Here is a 22,166-nt window from a genome sequence, read left to right on the forward strand (position 1 = left end):
ATTTCAGTAATTAGGACAGTAAAAAGTGGAAAGAGATTTAGTTTTGCCTGATGTTTCTCCCTGAAATGCTGGTGAGAGATTGTAGTGATGTCTAGTATAATAGTGAGCTTCCATACAGCATGTATCCATATTGATTGGCCACATATTAAAAAAAAAAAAAAGTATTGAATAATGAGAAAGATTTTGGATTCTTTTTGTCTTAAATTTTTTTTCTTCCATTTTACTGAGAATGTTTTTGAAAATATTACAAATTGCCCTAGTATTCCAGTAAAACAAATAAATTGGCAGAAATGCTATGAAAAGATTTTCAGGTACTAGACAGGTTGTTTTCATTTTAGCTTGGTTTTGAGCTTGAAATGGGTTTGATATACTAATTTAAGCTTTGTTTACAGAAGGTTCTTGCTTGATTAGTTTCTAAGATGTTTATGGGGCTGTCCAAGTCATGCTGAAATTAAAGCAGAATTCTGTTAAACACCATATTTAATTAAAGGTAACTGAGCATCATATGAATATTGAAGCATGCTATGAGACTTCTGAAAATTTTTTACACCAAATGTACAAATAAAATTTTAAGTTTGCAGTTTTCTGTATGTAATTTTGTAGACATATACATGTATACTGTATGGTATCTTGTACCATTAGGCACTCAGTCTAATTTGATGTTTCTGAATGCCACCAATACAGGTAATGTTAAATGAATGTGAAAATGATGTGACCTAAAAGGTAATAAACACAAACTTGAAAGCAAGGAAAATCTTGAAGCCTAATGCTATTAACCTTTGGCTGTTTGACTGTTTGGCTAGTTGAATAGCGGTATAGAGTTTAAGTAAATTAGTATTTGTATTGCTTTAGCATTGGTGAAGTGTTACACAGATCCCAAGTGTCTACCAGGTGATCTCCTTTTGCAAACAAACATAATTAGACTTCTATAAAGAAGTTCTTGTGTAAGCTCAGCTGCAAAATCCAGTAATTCTCACCCTAGAATCTCCTGTGAGTAACACAGAATTTATCGGTATGCTTCTTATCATGTTAAGTATTTTCTCTTTGATAGACATGCTATATTTGTGATGAACAAGGCAGAGAAAGTAAAGCAGCCACTGGTGCTTGTATGACATGTAATAAACATGGATGTCGACAAGCTTTTCACGTAACATGGTAAGTGTATTTTATTATTTAACATCTCTGATGTTCCAGAAAGAATCAATGCACACAATGTAATGAATAAACTCTCTATTTAGTATATTTCTGAGTAAAGAAATGTAGTAAAATGGTTTGTGTAGAAATGTCTAACTTTATTATAATAGAGTTTACTAACAGTATGACAGTGGCAGCATAGACATTGCTGTGAGCTGCAAAAGCTGCCTGATAATACTCCCTTGGGTTGTATTAAATGCTGTGTGCTTCTGTGAATAAGGTTTAGTGGTTTTTTGTCTTAGGTTATTTTTCTTAAGATGATATTTTATGGGATATGGGAGTGTGAAGACATTGTTTGTTTACCTGTGAACTGATTTGACGTTTACTTTTGGTGAATCAGTGGGAAAAATTATTGAGCTGTACATAAAAATGCACTAGACTCACCCCTTCCGGTACAGATTTCCAAACATTTGTGGGTAATTCACCTCACTGGTTTTATCTAAGTGGTACACATCTATCCTGAATTACTCATTTAGGTTTCATGTATAGCTGTTGCAGAAAAACAGCTGTGTCCACCATCTGATTTATTCCACTTTAAGATATTTAGGTTTGCTTGCATTCAGGAGATGCTTGTCTCACTTTATGGACTTCTAAAAGAGGCTGGATAATTAGATTAAACCACATATCAACAGGTAAAAGGAGGCAAAAGGAGTTCCACCCCAAAATTTACAGGCATTATTTGTTTTTTCAAATTCAGCTGAAGCTATTTTGCAATAGATAGATAGCAGATTTACACAGACTGTCTAGCTATGTAATCTGTGGATTTACCTGTTTGTTTTATGAGTGCCAGTATGCTTCTTCATGACCAGCTCAGTCAGGGAAATGGTATTTGCGCACCTACTAAAATTACTTAAATGTATTTTCCTCAGTGTAATCAAGTGATACTTTGAATGCCTTGTGCAGATCTTAAAGGATATAATTCTGTAGTTTAGGTGCTGATTTCTTGGCAACTCTTCTTTTTTTTCTTTTAATAAAACCTGCCAGATAGTCAAGTAGTTCTTTCATAAGCATCTAATTTTTCATTGGATATGATCAATGTTAAGTTTCTTTTTATGATGAAAATGGATTGTGTTCCTCAAAGCGTGCATACCATGTAGAGAGGTTACTTACAGATGTGAAAAAAATGTATACATCTAAGTGTTTGGATGAAAAGGTCTCCTCTTTCAGACACTTGGATGCATACAAGAGTCCTTTTCATCTTTTTTTCTTTCTTCCAAAACCCTGTTTTCAGTGAATGCCATAAAGAACATGAGAATTAGGTTCAAAATTAAAATATTTATCTTGCCAATTTTTAGAATTTTTTGATTCTAAAAAAACCAGGTATGTACTATGAAATGATACCTAGCCAGAGAGTACTGTGACTGAGGCTATTGAGAGGCTTCTGTAATATTTAAAAAATGGAAGAAAAATGTGAAAAATACAGAAGGCAGAAATCCAGGGCGAGGTATATCAATTTTGGGTTAACAAAACTAATGTCTAAGGAAGAATGAGCTTGAGTCCATCTGTTTTTGTATGGCAAGCTTAGAATGATAAATCTTCGCTTAAAGAGATCCTGTTAAATGTTTTCTGTAGTTGGCATCTGCTGTAGGTGTGCATGTATTTAGGAAGCAGTATTTCTGGATTGCCCAAGAACATAATGTATAAATGAGGGGAAAGTTATTTTTAAAAAGCAATGAAAATAAGCTGCATTATATATTGTTCTTTCACTTAAATACTCCCGTGCACTGTAACAATTGCATTATTATGCTAATGAAAATGATAGGGAAAATGAAATGGAATATTTGGTTTTTCAATGTCTAAGTTGGTTTTGATAAAGAAAATAAATCAACTTTACAAATGGTGAAAAGCAAATTTGATTTGAAAAAATGCAGTAGAATAAGGTAATAGTTAGCCCAGGCAAGGAAACTTGTAAGTCTTGTTCTTTTAAAAAAAAATTAACCTGCCACAGTCTTTTAAACCAATAAATATGGTTTGATTTATTATGTCATTGAAGTTATATTTAAAAAAAAAAAAAGTAATTTTCTTGGCAAAGCAGAGAAGGATGTATACAACTTTAGAAAAATTTCTTCTTTGGATCTACAGTATGGTTTTGTTAAAAACTGTTCTTTCCATAGATAATTTTTGGCTTGAATTTGAGCTAGGAATCATTGTAAATTGCTTGGTTTATTTATTTGTGGAAGTAGCTGCATAATAAATGTAGATTTTCAAGCTATAAGCTTGTGTGAGTGGCTTAAAGACTATGAAAAAGGCATCAGGCCAAAGTATAAACCATAGATGTTTTTCACTGGGCTACAAAGGTCGGTTATGTGCTCACATGCCATTAGAAGTCACTTGTGTGGAAATCTCTTCTATTAAATGCAGATATACGTATCCGTACATTATCAGCTGTGATACTGTGGTACAAGTTGATGTAAAACTGCTTTTCTTGAATGTTGTTTGGTTTATTTTTAGTGCACAGTTTGCAGGACTTCTTTGTGAAGAAGAAGGCAATGGTGCAGATAACGTCCAATACTGTGGCTACTGTAAATACCATTTTAGTAAACTGGTATGTATTTATTAAATCCTATAAATAAATGTCACTGACTTACTTTTTCACTCTGAATTGCTATTAACACTAGAAATAATATTTTCCTGTAGCTCAGAAAGTAGACTGTATTTCATTAAAACAATGTTTTAATCACAGTTACAGAAGTACTAACTGAAAATGTTTTTATAAGTGGTTACTTTCTAGATGTGTGGGTTTTTCCCCTCTGCCAGAAATAGCATGCACATTTAGTGGTTTTTTTTCATTAAGTTCCTGTAATGTTTTCTTCTGCTATTTGATTAGTTGGCTTCTAGGAATTTAGTCCATTTTGGAATAATCTAGAAAATATTACTTGTTATCTTGTGTATTAGAGAATAAAGAAGTCCTCCATTTCTTTCTGTTTCTGTTACTCTTTTAAAAAAAAACCAACCAAAAAAACACAACCCACAGTGTTTTTCCTTTTGTTCTGTCTCTCACTGTGTAGCCAGTGGATATTCCCTGCCTATAAGTTCTCTGAAACAGAACCTCAAGGAAGTGACTTGAGGTTTGATTTTTAAAAAACAAACAAGCAAACAAAAAACCTCGAAATTTCTCAGTTATTTCAGTACGTTTTGGATCAGACCTCTGGAGTCTTTCCTATCACTTCTTATCAGTTTGACAGTTCCAGGTATCTGTTTCTGTGTATGTGTGTGTGGACTTGAAGGACTTACTGATGTTTAAAAAATGTTGTTTATGAATATTGAATTATGAAAATTATATAGACTTAAGTTCTGATACTGCTATAAGTATAGTTAAACTTGCTGATTACTTGTTTTCACTGCTAAAAAAGGTGTATACTTGGATGACTTTTGAATAGGTTGCAATGAGGTAAAAACGCAGGGCCAGTGAACCATTTTGGCTTTCTAGAAGATAAGCTTGGTGAGGTTAGCTCTGTGCTTTCGTGAATATTGATGAGTTTGCTTCATAATGAAGATAAGCAAGGGCTTTCTAGGCCCTTACTAAGCTAAGATTTTTTTTTTATTATTATCTTGAGCTAAGTATACAAAAAGAACAAAAATGCTCTATTACTTAGCAGTGAAGGCAAGCTCTTACACTATTATGCATTTGATTTGAATGTTCCAGTGCTGCTATGATGTATGTTTATTTAAAAAACAAGTTTAATGATAAAGACATAACTCCATATTTTACATGTAATTAGTTAGCTTTCCATTACAAAACTACAGTGGTAAGAACAGTAAAGACTGGTAAGATAGTTTAAGTGATTTAGCATTTCTTTAGGATTATTGTGACTGTTGATGCCTGGTAAATACAGGTGTTTAGTATTTACTACTGAAGATGGTGGGTGGTGCATATCTACTATATCACTGAAAACTTTGGTTGGCAAAGCACTGACCTGAGGTGTCTTTATAATGCTACCTCAGTTATGATAAAATAACAAACATTTTGAACGCTGGCCTAGCATAAAGTATTTGCAGTCCCAGACTAGGCTCTCAAACATTACAGAAATACAGGCAATTATGTCTGCTGCTTGTAAATGCATACATGACCATAGCATTCTGTATCCTATTTTTTAAACCATTTTAATGAGAATATTGCAGACAGGTCACTTGAATAATAAATCATGAAGCCATAAAGCAGCCACCTCACAATGCATTTCAAGCATGTGGCAGTGCTAGCACGGTGGCTTCATGTAATACTTGTTTGAGCAGCATCTTTTCTGTTTTATGTTATGAAAACTTGAAAATGTGTCTACCATCTTTTAACCTTTATAAAGTGGCATATCTCATTTCTTTGTGGAAAACATATCTTGCAAATTTGTGGGAGGTGCAAAGGTCAATATAAGGATAGGCTTTTTTCCTGGCATACATTGGGTAGTCTTGTTAATTTTATTAGTGTTAGTAATTTGTCAGTTTTTCAGTAACTGAAGGGTTTTTTTCAAGCAGTAAGGCATCTTATCAGTTGAAATGCTTTATGCTTTTTATTTATTCAAATGGTTCCTTTTCTCTATCCATAAATATATTTTCTCTTTTTAGAAAAAGAGCAAACGGGGATCTAATAGGTCATATGATCAAAGTTTAAGTGATTCTTCCTCTCACTCTCAGGATAAACATCATGAGAAGGAGAAAAAAGTAAGTGGATTTGTCGTTGCTAATTATGTGGCACATCTGCTTAATAGTAGCACTTTCTGATAAATTTAATTTTTGCTGAAAAGCGTGAAGGAAATCTTGTTACTGAAGCACTGAATAATAAATAACACAGGTGATAAACTAGAGGTACTAGGGTCCAATGAGGAAACATCTTCAGGTGCATTTGTACATGCACCTTCCTATTCCTGTTTATCATCAATTTTGGGATACACACCAAAACATATCCATTGGGAAGGCTGTTTCCATCTAGCTTCCTTTGCTTTAGTTTTCTGTTAGAGATTTTTTTGTGTAGCCTTTGTGACTAGGTGGGAAAGAAAAACAGTGGTAGACATTTTAGCAAGCGTGCTGATAAGCAGGTGCATCTAACTTTTTATGTTTCAACCTGTTATATCTTTTTCTCCTTATCAAAGAGCTGACATCTCTTGTTGACACACTTTACTGGTACTGGTGGTCAAGCCCACTGCGATGGCAAAATACCTTGTCATTTACCTGGGAATCTTCCTGAGAGGATACAAAGAACATAACTGACTGCTAATTTCTATCGTTGGTGTATTCTTTTAACAGTTTAACTTTACATATTTTTAAAAAAGAGTTTTAAATTTATAATGATTATTACTTTACATTTTTATTACTGTCAGGTTAATAGTTGTCTATGGGAAATTTGTCATGTAAATTCAACACAGGGTGATAACACAGTGGCACAATAACGCAAATTTGCTTTGGCTCTTTTTTAGCCCTGTAAGAATACATGCAAAACTGCTCACCTGCATGCATCCTGTACAACTAACTTAATGGACTTTTCTGCGGGTGTGGGTAGACTTAGTTTTGCATTTCTCAAAATCATTACATAAAAATCGAAATCAAAGAATGTATTGACCAAATGTGTATTATATGAAGGAGCTATATTTATAGTGACAGGAAATTGAATAGCAAATATCAGTCTTCAGACCCTTAGTCTCCTTAATACTTGATTTGGTTTTTAAGCTCACTTCCACTTTGGATGGATGTTGATTGCCATTGTTCTTGAATAATCCTCTAAAAAGTATCTTTAGATCTGGTTAATGGTGGAGGTGAACAGTTCCATCTTCATCTGGTAATGCAGAAGAGAGTGTGCATTGCTGTGTGGTTGTATCTCTAAATCTAGATTTATGACTAAAATAACAAAAGTATGGTTTTTTGGCAGATCTTTTTTTCTTAGTAACACATTGGTAGAAAAAAACAATCTTGAATTACAGACTACAGAATTACCTGCGAGGTAAAACCTTACCAATATTTGCCATATTTTTTTCTTAGTTTGCTTAATTTTTCACCATTATCATATTTCAGGTCATGTTTTGGCAAAATACATGCATGGATTTTTACTCACATTGACAAAACTTTGAAGTTGAATTTGAAGAAACTTTGAGGCGTGAGCATGAGGCTACATTTCAGTTTTGTATGTCCGAGCAGTGCAAAAAACGTGGTGTGTGTGGTTTTTTTGTTTTGTGTTTTTTTTTTTTTTTTTTTTTTTTTTACAGTGACTTTGACTGGAGATAGTCAAAGCTATCTTTGATAGCTTCTTCACGTCATAACACCTGTAAAATCTTCAGGAAATACTTGGAGGAACTTTCTAACAGAGCGTGTTCAGCCAACGTATCAGCTATTTTTTCTGATAGCTGCTCGACTTCTGCTCTGGAAGTGTTTTGATGTGGATCTTCTAGAAATAGTTAATGTTGTGGCTTGCCCTTGCAAGTCCTGGCCTTTTTCTGTGACTTGAAGTTTGCTAGAAATAGGATATTAAAGTTTGTTCTACCTTTCATGAACTGAAACATGGTAATCCAGAAATCTCATGATCTGTAATACCAAGTGAAGCAATGCAGTTTGAAGCACTAACCTGTTATTTGACATTCGGAGGTTCTCATGGCACGTTATAGCATGTCCACTTACCAAGTTTAATTTGCTTTATATGTTGCATAATAACAAAACACTATTGTAGTTAAAACCACTAAGTGGTGAAAAAAGTTGCAGTTTCCTAAAGCTGTTAATCACCTAACTTGTTGTGGCTACAGATGTTTTGTTTGGTGTTTTTAATCTTACGTGTTCTATAGTTAAAGAATGACCTGTGCTTTGCAAAATACTAATCTTCAGTCAATGAACCATATGTGGTATGGAGGCTCATTCTCTTGGTAAATTTCATTACCTTCTGCATGTGATGTCTTATTTGATACAGTATATCAAATATACGGTGTATCTTGGAGGAGTAGGGTAATTTTTTAGGGTGACTTTCCTTATTTTCCTCTTCTGTAAATTCGTTTGGAATCTAGATTGTTGTCATATTACAGTAAATATGTATCTCCTTCCCAGATACAGTAGTGTCTCCCCCTCCCAGTAAGGGCACTCTAGTTTTTACTTTGTCTTTTGTCTTTGTTCTTTGGAAATTTCGATAATCTGATCTTTAGGCATCCTTAAATCTTTCCCTTTTGCCAAGCAGAAGCTGTATGAGTTGAGGATTAGAACCATTTTTATTGCTCAGATCTCAAAAGCTATGCATTTGCATATAAATATTCTGCAATAAGAAGAGTTTGGTCTGAAAATGTTGATGTGGGTAGCTGTCATTTTTGTAAACAGAAGCTGAGTTGAAAGCATGTGTTTTCCTTCATAATATGTATTTAGTCTCTTCTGGGTACTGTGCTTACAAAATCAATAACAAATATATAAGGATATAATAATTAAAAAACCAAACCTATGGTATGATTTAATTTTAATGAGGAATTTGAAGCTACAGAATAAATAGCTTAGTTATATTCTGATTACTGCTGCACTAAGTATTGTTAGTGTCTATGGCAGAGATGTTATTTAGAAATTATTAGAGATGAGGCTGAGTGCCTCATAGGTAGGGTTGGTAGTGTGTTGCTTGACATACTGTTAATAGTATCCCTTTTTTCAGGGCCCAGGTGTTTACCTCAAGCTTTTTGGGGAAAAACTTAGGCCACCATGAGGCTGTGGAAGAATACCTTGCTTTGCTAATGTTCCTGGCAGCCTTATCTTTGGAAGCGACTAAAGAAGGAACTAAACATGCCTGGGATTGACCTTTGTGTAAAGGAAGTGTTTCTTGCCACTTATGTGAAAATTAGGCAAGCTTTACTAGCATTATATGTTTATGACTTCTGAAAAATGTGAACTTACTACATAGTAAGTAACTACTGTATAGCAGCTGAGTTATACAAATTCCTTTTCTACTAGAAGTGCTTTGGTCTGGGCTGAGCAGGAGGGGGAAATTTAAAACTTTTTGCTATGATGGCTCATATGATGCAAAATAAACAAAAATGGGCTTGTGACTGAAGACTGCAAATGTGTAAGAAGTGGTGACTGAAGAGGCAAAAAGAACAAAATAGTGGTGAGGAGCCCCAGGGCACTATTACAGAAGTTGGAGGGTGTCAGTCTGAGGAGAACCTAAAATGCAGGAGCCAGGACAAGTGTTCTAAACACTGAGCTACCAGCTAAAGGGAATTCATTATGGGCATCTTCTTGCTGCTTGTCCTGTTCTTAAAGAAATGTTACACCTTCTCTGATTTTGAGGGGAGAAACTTGAACATCTGAGAAGAGTTTGAGGCAGTGTGTGACATTCAGTGTGTTCCACTGTAGCCGTGAGTTTGGTTGTTAGGCCCATGGGAAGGGAAAATTTAAAACACACCTCTATTCATTGAAAGTTTCCATAGACTAGCTGTGTGTTGGTTTGTGAACTGCATTCTGAACTGCCCAAACTTTCCCAGTATGTTGTGAAGGAGCCTACGTTCATATGTCAGGGCTATGAATTTCATTTGGGAGAAAGGCACTTGATCGTTTTTAATGTATTTTAATGCTCTGTGTGGGCTGTTACAAATCAAGTCCTAAACACTCAGATCAAGTGTTCATTCTGTATTACTCACTGTCTGAATAACCGACTGTGAAAAGATAAAATTGACCTGCCATGCGTCACATAAGATTCTGTGGCAAAAATAGGAACAGACTGCAGTTCTTTAGGTTACCATTGAGCTGCATAAGCAATGGTTTCCTTTTTTTTCCTCTTTTTTAAAAAAATAATATTCTGATTTAGTCCTGAAGAGTCAGGATTGCAAAGGCAATTCTAATTATGTCATTCCTCTGTTAATTGCCTCATTTCATAAACTTAATGATGTTATTAGAACATCGGGTTTTTTGTGTAATATTTTAGGGAAAAAAGCTCCAGACTTATCTCAGTAATGCAGTATCCCACTGCATTTTTATTATTTTTTAAAGTTTTTGTTAATCAGTTTAATAGATTTGGCTGTTTAATACTCTCAACTGTTCTTGACATATGAAGCAAAATTGTAAGGATACTAAAGATAACTAGAAGAAGTGTTTTGCAACCACTTTGAAATTACTTCAATTTTAATTATTGAAGTAATGCTAGATAAATATTATTCAAATGAGAATTGTGTGTTATGGATGCTAATGGTGATGCTTATCCATGTTGACTTCTTCCAAATTCTGTTCCGTCAGAGGGAAAGAAGAATGCCTCTAAAAACTGGTCAATAAGTATATACCGTATGTAGTTCAGTTTATAGATGGTCTTTAATATCTATCTATGAGCTGCATAACCTGGTTCCTGTTTCCTAAGACTGAGTTTTTGTGTGGGTTCCCTGGTGTTCAAAAAGGGGTGACTTCATGCTGCAGTCTTCTACTGTTGGTGCCGACGAATAGTATTTCTGTTTCTGGGCACCTTTACTGACTTTGTTGGAGTGTAATTTTTTCTTTTTTAACATACTCTTCATGTCAAGTTGTGTTGAAAGTCTAGTTATTTGGGAGGACTGACAGAGTAGCTTTCTAATGAAATTTTGTTTACACAGTCACACTCTATCTGAGTATATTCAGTAATATATATCTTTAAAGTCTGCAGGATTAAGAGCAAAGGTGGCATCTTGTTTGATTTGTTGCTTGCTAAAGTTCTGTGTTAACTTGTGCTGTATTCTGTGTCAGCCTGGTAATCAACTGCATGTAATCTACTGGAACTGGCACCAATTGGTATAGATGGCACAGCAAAATGATCTCTTGTGGAGGTCAGGAAGAACTATATAAGTTCTTATATAGTTTTTATATAAGAAAAACTTATTTAAATTTTTATTTAAATTTTCTTTTAGTAAGAGGAAAAGTAGGATCTTCTGTTTCAATTATCATGCTTATCATGGAATTACTGATTTGATTTACCTCGTATTTTTCTAAACTTACAGTAAGACATCATATGTAGTATGGAAAAAAAAGTAATGCTTTTAGTGTACCTTAGCACAACAAGCACCTTATAATAATATTAAGCTTGCCACCTGGGATTAGTTAATTATTGTAAAATCAAAATGACAAACACACCACCTCAGGTATACCTAAAAACTATTCTGTAAGATGTAGAATTTTGTAAGGCTGCATTAGCTGCAGCTGTCCCTTTTCCCTCAAAGTACACATTTTAGTCTTCTGCTTTTTACTGTGAAAGAAAAAAAAACTCAAAACCTGACCCCTGCAGAACCTGTGCATGAGCTAATAGTGATTAGTAGCAGTGATAATTGTCTCTGCAAAACTGAAATTCCATGGGTGGCAAAATCCTCAAACATTTATCTGAAGAAATTCTGTTATTTATTTCTTTCTTTCATGGAGCTGCTACTTCACTGTGGCTTTTATAGGCGTCTCTAGAGCAATACTGGGAGAATCAGAATTTTGAGTAGATCTCTACCGTAGTAAGTTCTTCCTGTGCTCATCAAACAAGAGTTGTGTTTTTTTTAAAGAAAAATCATATTGTTAGTCTGGTTGTCTGTCTTAGTCTGCAGGGATCAACCAAAAGACTTTCTGTTTCGTTGAAAAATTGCTGTGATATACTTGAGGTATTATTAGGCTTTACTCTTATTTATGCTATTATTACATATTACTTACTTCAGTTTCATCAATATCTTTACAAAATTTTAAGGAAAGACTTTTTGTCTGATTACGATTTTGATCTTTTTACAAGTTCAGTGTATTGTAGCATCATTTACTTAACTCCTCAATGTTTGTACTCTGCCACATTATAAGATAGAGGAGAGTAACTTTGGAATAACTGGGGTAAAAAGTAAGCTGAACTTCGAAGAAATGTGAACGTTTCTTGCTTGAGAAAATTATGCGATGTTGTTTGTCTTAATTTGAAAACTAAATGACACATGAACATTAAAAATAGGTCATTAAGGTTACTACTTGATTTTTGTTTCTGTTTGAGCAATATATCTTCCTACACTTCAATTTTGTAGCTATAACTGTGAGAGATGTAGAAGCAAAATGTGCTTTAAAATATTCCTTTTCCTTTGCTTTGGATTCTAGATGAATACAAGATTATTAGTACTTTATGTTGACTTTGTAACCGTTTCTAGAAGGTAATCTTGATACTTTTTTATAAAGTTGTATGTATATGCTGTTCACCAGGTACAATGTTTTGTGTGCTGGTAGACCATATGCAGTTAAAGGTGATCTGCAATGTTAAGCTGACTGAGCCAGGAAAATTAAATGTATTCCTTTTGCTTGCTATTCTATTTGCCTATTCCTTGACATATATTTGATGGGTATCTTTAAGTTACCTTGCAGATAATGGAGCATTTCACAGTATGTAACATAATACATATTACAAAGTTTTAAATACTTGCAATTTTTATAGGAATAAATGAATGTGAGCATGGACAATAAATAGTTGCCTTGATTTAGTTAGTCTTGCACTGGTTTTGAAGTTATAAAGTGCTACTCAAGTGCTTAGCTCTGAGTATCCATCGCTAACCATTAATATTAAACTGTGTAAATAACAGAAAAAGTGTATTTTAACGTTAAATTTCAAAAGAAGAGTAGCTTATTCTGAATAAGAGTTGTTGTGCGTTAGTCTTGAACCTAAGAGAAGCTTTGGCTGGCATTTTTATCATCGATTCTTGAGTCTTTTTACCATTGATGGTTAAAATTCTGACCATTATCCCTGTATTGAAGTGAGGTTTTTGAGTCTTTTAAATAATTCTATCAAGGATTGGTACTTAAGAACAAGTTTTGTGCTTAGAGCTGAATATGTATGAATTTGAATAATGCTGGCAGTAGTGTTCCACCTCTCCCTATAAAAGGATATAGGCACGGGACAGTTTATTACTGTGACTGTAGCAATGCTGCTACTGCATTTAATTTTCCTGCTGTGGTTTATACTGTATAAAATGATAGATAGATGAATGCCTGAGCTAGGGCTGTTCTTGTCAAAACATGATAAATTAGGATTTGAATTTGAAACTTGTGGACTGTGGGCATCTTTCATTCCGGAATTGTTATGGTTATATTACTAATAGCTATTAGTCACAAATAAGAGGCCAAGCAGGTCTTGTATTGGGGATTAGCAAGAACTATGCACAGCTTTCTATTAAAGATGTTAGTTGTGGTGGTGACAGCTCTGGATTTACAAGCTTCAGTGATGGAAAGATAGTGCAGAAAATCCATAAATGACAAAAGCACGAATCTGAGTACTCTGTGCTAATAGAACGTTCTGACACGTTGGAATTATTTGAGGGGGTCAAAAACAACAGCTGAAAAATTAGTGATTTAGACATTCAGATGATTTCGCTTACAAGAGTCACTAAGGAAAACAGATTTGAAAATGTTGTTAAGGTTTGAAAATTTGGGACAACCAAAGGTAGTGGGGGCATTACGATTTTTGTAATAGGGAAGGGGATAAAAATGGAATACTTCAAGGTCAGCCCAAGCCGTTTTGTCTGAAGGGCCGAGCACTGGTGCTTGCTGATAGTGTGCATGTGTTTTAATTCTTCCAAAACAGAAGTTAGTCTCCTCTTCCCTGGGCAGGTGAGCTCTTGCTCCTCTGTTCTGCGTCTACCTCTTCTTGTCCGTGTTACTGTCCATCTCTCATGCTCCTTCACTGAACTAACCTAGCTCACTATAGCTCACTAAAACAGCAGAAAACTATCCACTTTGGTTTTTGTTGCTGCTGTTTTAGCAGTTGAATTGGCACATAGGAGGTCTGACAGGCTAAGCAGTGTGGGAAAGGTGAGAGAGGGGTCAGGAAACTCCCCTCCCCGCCTCCCTTTGTGACAGTGAACTGTCAAATGCTGAACTTCAGAACGTAGTTTAATGAAATGAAGTACTGTGGAAACCTCTTTGGAGAAGGCTGTGCATTCCTGAGACAAAAATGAATTGCAAATAAGTGTAAATACCTTCAACAAGTTAAATGATACTTCCATGTGGAAATGTTATGAATTAATAATGCTATTAGAGAAAAGCTGAACTCATCCGTTCCATCTGTACTGGAGAAGTTATCATTCACTTGCATTACTCAGTCTTCCCAGACATTAAGTCCAAACTGGAAAGATAGATTTGATAACATTTATTCTGTTGGTAATGGATCAGAGCTAAGATAAAATTATACGTGTGTCCTTAATTTGATATTTTGATGAGATGATACTTTCATACAGTAGTCTGATAAATGTTTCCTCTGAAAGTAGATTAAAGAAAATGAATGAGCAAGTGCTGATCTTTAGAGTGATACAACATGTATATAAGCTAAAAACCTGAAGAGTTGGAACCAAACTGTATTTGTGAGATCATATAGTGTAATTTGTAGATTGAATCTTTGTGGAAGAAATAGAAGCAATAAAAATGTGCTTTTTTTTCCCTTCTCCACGCCCCTACCCCACAAGAGGGCAATGTACAGAAAGTGCTGTAGAATTCTAGAAATCTTGCACCATATTAGTTTTCTTATCTTGCAGCATGTAGCTATTGGAATTAAGAAGGTATTACATAATTTTTTAGATAAGAAACAAAAGCCAAAAATGAGATCCCTAGTGATAAATAAAGCTTACTGATTAATCATGACATATGAACTCTAGGTATTTTGTATTGGTATTTAGCTACATCATAAATCAGGACTCTTCAAGTCCTAGGATGAATAATGTTACAGCTGCTTACCCAATGGCTGCATGGTAATCGTGCCTTATTTTTCTTACAGTAAGACAGGTTTCAGGAGCTGCCTGAATCTGATCTGTTGAGCTACCCTATTTGTGAACCAAGATTGAAGTTTGCTTTGTCAATTTTGTAGTTGGCCCTGTATTTTTTAACGTATTCTCCCTTGGAGTGTTTCTTCTGCTAAATCCTGTTTTTACAGAATGTAGCATTGCATTTACCAGCTCTGCAACTATCTTAAAATACAGGTGTTTGGAACGTTTGAACTTGTGCCTATGAATCTTTAAAAAATTTAAGTCTGGTATATAAATGGGATGCAGTGAAAAGCATGCAGTGAGCTGTCCATGAAGGGCCAACTGTTCTCTTTCTGGCTGTAGGGAAGATGGCTAGTTTGTGTGTCCTTTGAGACAGACTTGATTGAAAGCTGTCATATTTGTTAAATATTGTGGGAATTCATGTTCCTCTGTTAATCCTTTTCTGGATCCAAAAGTGGGTATTTCAGAACTCTTATGCTTTGTATGCATCTTTATGGTGAGAAGAGGGTGCAACTGCCAGGAGTCACTTTGTGGGAGCTAAGTCTCTTCATCTCAGCAGGTTGTTGCCAAAATTTTTATTCTTATCAGTGTAAAACTTGAGCATTCCTTTCAAAGGTTTTCCTGCAGTGAAATTTTCTCCACTTCTTTGATGTTGCTTGCATCCGGACTCAATTCACATTCAGAAGTAAGACTTCTGAACTTTCCTCAGGAAAAAAAAGAACAGAAAAAGAAAAAAAAAGAGGAGAGATTATTTGTGAGGGAGTATATCCTAAAAGGAGGAGGGAGTATAGATGTCATCCACAGGAGGTCTGCTGTCCTTAACTCTTTGTATGCAAAAGGTCTTAGGGTGGGGTGCCCCTCCACTGGCCTTGAGTGGTAAGCTGTAACCTTGGTAAACTGTCCTGGCAAACTTTTTGTGTTGATGTTTCGTATCTGGGAGAGAAATTTGATGTGGTTGCTGATACTTCACTTTACAGAACCTAAAACATATTCTTTCCGGGGCCTTAGTCGTTTATGCCCCCTCCTTTCCCCCCTTTCTTGTATCCCTCTTTCCTTCTTCTTGACACATCTTTTTCTGTTGAGAGTACTATCAAAATGATTTCAGTACATTACAGAATGTAATTTGAAGTCCTACTGACAGTTCCTTTGATCAGAATGCTGTTTTTCTTTGCCTTTCAGACAAAATTAACATTGGAAGTAAAAGATCATCAGTGTACATGTTCGTTTAAACATTTCCTATTGTTTACTGATATTGCTGTGAAGTTTCATCTTAAAGCATATTAAAGTCATTGCCTCTTGGCTCCGAAATTATAAATAAAAAAATTTCTTGAGGGTGATTTCCTAGTAAAATGATGAAAGCTAAAGAAGCTCAGGCAGTGGCTTAGATTTCCATTTCATAACTTCCTTCCTGAGGCTTGTTTGGGGTTCAGTGAAATTGTTAACTCAAGTTTATCTAAACATGTACACTGATGATATAGTGAGCTGGGTAACTAGCACTGATGAAAGGCTTTTGGATCAACAGATTTATTGGATAACATGGCAGTCTTGGTGTAGATGCTTCTGTTTTCTCTTGTTCCCTGTTTGTTTTCTGGCAGTATGGGTAGCACCTTTGGGATTGTTACATTTAAGAAATTACTGAAGAGGCTGTGCAGTGCATTTGAATCCCATATCTCCATATTTTGTTTCTTTCAAATGTGTATTTTCCAGGTCTAAAAAGACCAAAACAATCCATCCCCCCCTCCAAAAAAAATCCAAAAGAAACCAAAAACAACCTCCCTGATCTAAAACTCCCTTAACAAGCCTATATTAGGTTTTAAACAATTGAAATCCAACCTTATGGTGTACATTATTGTACTTATGACACCTGCACACTTTGTTACGGAAGGGAAAACTCCATATTTCTATCCAAATGGCACACTGGGGAAAAAAAATGAAACTTCAATGTATTAAAAAAACAAACCTAGAAATCCCCATCAGCCTTTTAAAGAATTTTCTTGGACCTTTCTTTGAATTTTAAAAAGTGTACAAGAATCAAAAGGACTTTATATATTGTATTCTAGCAAGTACATTTTTGCATGATATTTTGGTGAAGGTAGCTTTGGTACTTTATTTATGGATTTTTTTGGCTAAACTGTATTTACTTCCTGGCTAAATGAGGTTATAAGTTGAGTTAAATGGGTTTGGGGCTGGGTAGAGACAAGGCAATCTAAGTAAGTCAGCCGCTACTTACAGTTTATAAAGTAGGGATAAATCTGTTTTGCCTTCAGCTTTGCAGCTAGATTGTCAATTAACTGATTCTACTTTATTAGAGAATTTGAGAACCCATTCTCTCTACTCTCTTGGGCTGATTCCATGAAACACGTTTCTGGTATTTCTTCCATTGTGACTGAAATGGAAGGCTGACACTTGGTGATACCTGAATAGAGTATGCACGTATTACATCTCGTCCATGTGTTTGGTGAGAGTGGTTGTGCAGTCACTGTTGAACAAACTGTTTTCTTTTGAGGGTCTGGATAATCATTTGATAATTAGAGGACGATCACCATGGTTCATTTTCAAAATTCAAAACAGTTACTGAGTTTTCGTATGGCTGTTGAGACTTACACATTTTAAGTTGTCTTCCTTATCTTTTCAAGCTACTCAGTATTTTCAGTGACTCAATGGGAGTTTAAAACCCCTTGTGTCAATCTGTATGTATGCATTTTTCGGTAGCTTTCTGTTGAAGCACTCATTCTGAGGAAATGGCCATAAGATTATACTGTTCTGCTGGGTTTTGTGTGAGCACACAAAAATTCCTCAACTGTATAGTTAAAGAAGCAAAATACTTGAGTGCCAGTAGCTTACAAGTAACCTTCTCTCACACCTGCAGTTTCTCTGCATCTTCTGACATTGACTGTCGAAATAAACCATACTATGATACTAAGGAAAAAGTGACCCTCTAGACTTGCTTTTGACTAAATTGGTAAAAATATTGAACTCCTCCTGCATTCTAAGTTGAATTGTTAATTTTGTCAGACTCTGTATTTCTTGTATTTGTCTGAATTATTTAAACAAATACAATTTGGATCTGATTCCGTAATCCTCTAAGAATTGATTTCTATCAGTATGGAAGACTTCTGTTATACTCTAAAGGCTCTGGGTTAAGGTATTATTATCTCTGTTTGCACAATTTCGTTCACGCTGCCAGTGCTTCATGTTGTGGTTAAAAAAAAAAAATTTTTTTAAAATTCTCAGCCTCTTTAGAAAATGCACTTGATTTGTATAGCTTTTCATATTTTGTTCAGTTTAACATGGAAGATACTTATTTACTATGTAAACTGTATGCACCTTTTTGGGAATGAAATCTTAAATCAAATTTCAAATTCTTATGCATGGAGATGTCAGTAGGGGAGCCAAAGCTAAAACCTTGCATTAATTTACAGTAACATCCCAACAAAAAACACTGCAGGTGCAGAAATGCAGGAAGACAGGAATCTTTGGTGCAGAAATGCAGGAAGACCTCTGAAGCAGAAGCCATGTCTCTGTTTTTAATCCACTTTCTTTTGTTGATTAATTGATTATTGGGAAGATGGATAGTATTAACAACAGTGGATTCGTAAATACTGGCTATCACTGAAGAATTTCAGTTTGTGTATTTTGAAAGCAAATATAAATACTTGATTTGCTCTTATAAAATTATATTATAAAAATTTCAAAACACTAATGTTGTTTCCATTAAAGTAGCACAGGACATTATTACTCTCTCTCTTAAATTTTGGTAACACTTGATGCTACTTAAAATGGGTTCTGTTAAAGATGAAGCTGAACTTAGGTTATATTCTCTTTTATAACTTCTAGAAATATAAAGAGAAAGATAAACACAAGCAAAAATATAAGAAGCAGTCGGAGTCCTCACCATCCTTGGTTCCATCTCTTACTGTAACTACAGAGAAAGTAAGTCAATGTGTTTTCCTCCTTTTCCACTTCAATTACTTATGTTGGAATTTCATGATGTAATCATTCCAGTGTATATACTGGAGCTCTAAAATGGCATAGATTCTATAATTATCAAACACACTTGGTATTTTTTCCTATAATGTAAAAATCCTAAAATACTTTGAAGTTTATAATATGAAGAAAGGCTTAGTTTTTTTGTAATTGGGTAGTGAGTGATTTAATGGCACCGATCAGGTGCCACTGATACTCCAGTAAGTTTTATTTCATTGACTTATCTTTAATTTGAGAAGTTTTAGAAAATCTGTCCTTTGAAATTCACTTGTGTGTGCTGAGCCATCACTGAACCTGTAAGCATTTAAGCTGGTAATCAGGAAATTGCAGCTTATGCTTCATATACTTGTAATATCACATTGCCTTTTTAGCAGTCTGCTCCATTAGGTTCTGTGGTCTTTCCAACCTGTTAATGTGCTAGCAAATATCTAACTCAAGGGACAACGTAGAGGGTTAAATAATAAGGACTGTTCTTGTACTCTACAAGAATCACTTTCGCTATCCAGCAAAAAAATAACACTAATGATGGTATTACAAAGTGGGCAGCAGTACTGAGAAATGGGTTTTCTGACTTCAAGGTTGGAAAACATTTGTCCCATTCTTGTGGGAATGTTTGATGTCCGAATCGGGGAATCATGGTTTGAATTAATTAGCCATCAGTACATAGAGCACTGTTTTTTAGCCAAAACTTGTGTTAACTGTATGTAGTTTGGTTGCTGAGATGTAATATTCAACAAATGTGTCTATTTGCATATGGTACACCAAGACCTTGTCAGGCCAGGGTAAAACAATTGAAATTCCAACTTTCTCTAGTCCCTGGATAACTAATGGTATCAACATCAAGAATCATCACCAAGAAAGTTAGTTTTTTGGTATGTTTTGGGTATTTCTTTATTCTCAACAATAGGAGTATTAACTTGAGGATGTGTGCCTGTTAACATCCTATTATTTGTGACTTATGCTTCTGATAAACTAGTCTTGTTTCTGGTTCTACTGTATTCTTTTTGACACTATTATGTCAAGTGAGACTTACTAGTCAGTGGTTTTCCGAAAGTCCCAATAACTCTTTATTTAAAGGAAAAAAAAAAAAAGAAAAGAAGAGAAAAAATAAAAAAAGAAAAGGTAGAGTCAATTTGCCGATTTGCTGTTTTGATTTGAGAGCGATTAGACATTGCAGTCAGTGAGTGTGACTGTTTTTATTGAAATTGTTGTAGAACTCTTTAGATACTACTGAGTGGTCCATGTGATCTATTATTTAATTTTATTAACTTTTCCTGAACATATTCCTCTTGAGTCTGAGACAACTCATAAAATTCATAGCCTGTAAAATAATTTTCTTGTGTTGGAACTTCCTTTAGACAATACAATTTTTGTTTAGGTTTTGTGCTATCTGTGATCTTATCTTACTTGAATATATCCCTTTTGTACTATGATTATCTAATCGTCATCAAAAGTTCTAACAAAAAATGATGTTGTTGTATATTTGTGTAAAAGTTAAAGAAAATATATTGAAATATTGGTTATTTTTGAGTCCTAGCTATTAGAATATGCTTTGAATGCTGAAGACGCAGTTGGATTCTGTTTTTCTGCTAATCTATTTTCTAATTGCTCCTCCCTAGACTTTTCCTAATTACAAAGTTTACAACTGAATGGTGTACACTTTAATAAGGTGAACAAGAGTAAAATCCCATTTTTAGCAGAACTCTGTTTAGTCCAAGTAAAAAATGAAAATGTTGCTGAGTTGTTGGCCATACTGTTAATCAAAGATTGTACTATACATGTATGTATAGCAAATACTAAAGAGAATAGAAACTCTATAATTCTAGAACTTAAATTATAAATGAATTAAACTAAAACAGAAGTATTTATTGTGGAATTTAAATACCAACATGTCTCCTGTTAGTTTTCTTCTTTTGACCTTTTACACCCTGTGTTTCTTTCTATTTAAGCTATCTGCTTAATTTTCTACCTTCTTTTTATAATGCTTCAGACCATCAGGAAAATTGATACTCAGTTTGGGTTGGTTTTTTTTTTTTAATAAAGTTATTAAGTGTGATTATGTCTTTAAAAAAAGTATCTGCTGGATATTTGGAAGCGATTTTCTGTGGCTGGTTCCTTCAGTTACCTTATTTTAATTTTTTTTTTCCTGAGTCCTTTTGACACGGTTTACATGCATTTGCTTTTCTGGGTTATAAATTCATAGTGTGTTCCTCAAAAATTTGAAATTTTAATTATTAAACAAGCTTTGTTTTCTTCTGAGATAAATATTTGGTTCAGAATATTTTGTTAATATGTTACTTTTGTGTATCCTTTTATACAGAGTTGTCAGAACTGATATGGACTTGATGTCTTTTTCACAGCAGTCTCTCTTTGCAGTGAATACATTATTTTATCATGCTATATAATCACTTCTGCTACTGCATCGTTCCTGTTGGGGGTACTGGAACTTGAAATGAATTTTGGTTTTCCTTTTTAAACAAGTGAAATCCTTTGTGATACAGTGATAATGACCATTTATGCAGGTGATGCCTTAAAGCATGTTTTTATCTGGATGAGTGGCTTCTTAAGATATATTTATGAAAGGCTGCAGAATAAACTGTGGATTTACATTATGTGAGTTAGTATACTTGGCTTGCCTGTTCTGCAAAATTTAATTCCAAGAAATTGTATTGAGGTTCCAGTCCAAATGTTGTGTTGAGTTACGAGTATGTGTTTTGTGCATCCCTGTAATGTCTCAGCAAACACTGCTTAGTCTGGATCAGTTAAGTTTGAAAAAGTTTGAAATAAGAAATTCTTAACTACTTCACTTTTCTTTTTGGGCATAGATGCAGAAAGTTTTAAGAGGGACTAGAATAACTTACGAACTTGAATTCTCTCTCTGCCTCTTTGGATGAGGTTTTCTTCTGGCCTTCCTCTTAGTTGGGAATTGCCATCAACCCTTTGTTTAGTCCTGATAAAAGCTTCTGTCTCAGGTTTTGAACTTTGGGAGGCTGGGCTTGTATCAAAAGTTTAAAAATGTGTATGGTTTAACAGATCCAGAAAAATACACTTGTCTTTTTTTTTTTTTTTTTTGAGTTTTTTTTTAGTTAAAACCCCAAAACATTGATGTACTCAAAGACACACAAGTCAGTGTATCTGCTTTCAAATTGTAGCCAGTAACCAAATAAAAGATATTGCAAACAGAAGGTACAGCTGACTGAATTTTTTCTGTAACAGTAGAGATGATGGTGATAACCCTCCTCAGTTCACCCTGACTATCAGCCCGCTGTGCTGCTCAAGGGAGGTGATCAGATCCTACTGCAGTGGGATACAGAAGGGAATGCAATAAGT

The 22,166-nt window shown here is 34.6% G+C and overlaps 1 protein-coding gene across 5 annotated transcripts in view; it reads left to right on the forward strand.

The window, feature by feature from the left end:
• MLLT10 (MLLT10 histone lysine methyltransferase DOT1L cofactor) overlaps positions 1-22,166 on the forward strand; it is a 130,370-nt gene that overhangs the window by 39,205 nt on the left and 68,999 nt on the right. For 4 of the 5 annotated variants that reach the window (XM_076331671.1, XM_076331675.1, XM_076331672.1 and 1 more), the window contains 4 exons: positions 1,052-1,155; positions 3,646-3,739; positions 5,752-5,847; positions 18,687-18,782. In XM_076331671.1, coding sequence (XP_076187786.1) covers positions 1,052-1,155; positions 3,646-3,739; positions 5,752-5,847; positions 18,687-18,782 — 390 coding nt within the window. The remainder of the gene's footprint in view (positions 1-1,051; positions 1,156-3,645; positions 3,740-5,751; positions 5,848-18,686; positions 18,783-22,166) is intronic. The other variant, XM_076331674.1, reaches the window with a different exon arrangement.

Source organism: Aptenodytes patagonicus, chromosome 2 (assembly GCF_965638725.1).
Source record: "Aptenodytes patagonicus chromosome 2, bAptPat1.pri.cur, whole genome shotgun sequence".
Lineage (NCBI taxonomy): Eukaryota > Metazoa > Chordata > Aves > Sphenisciformes > Spheniscidae > Aptenodytes > Aptenodytes patagonicus.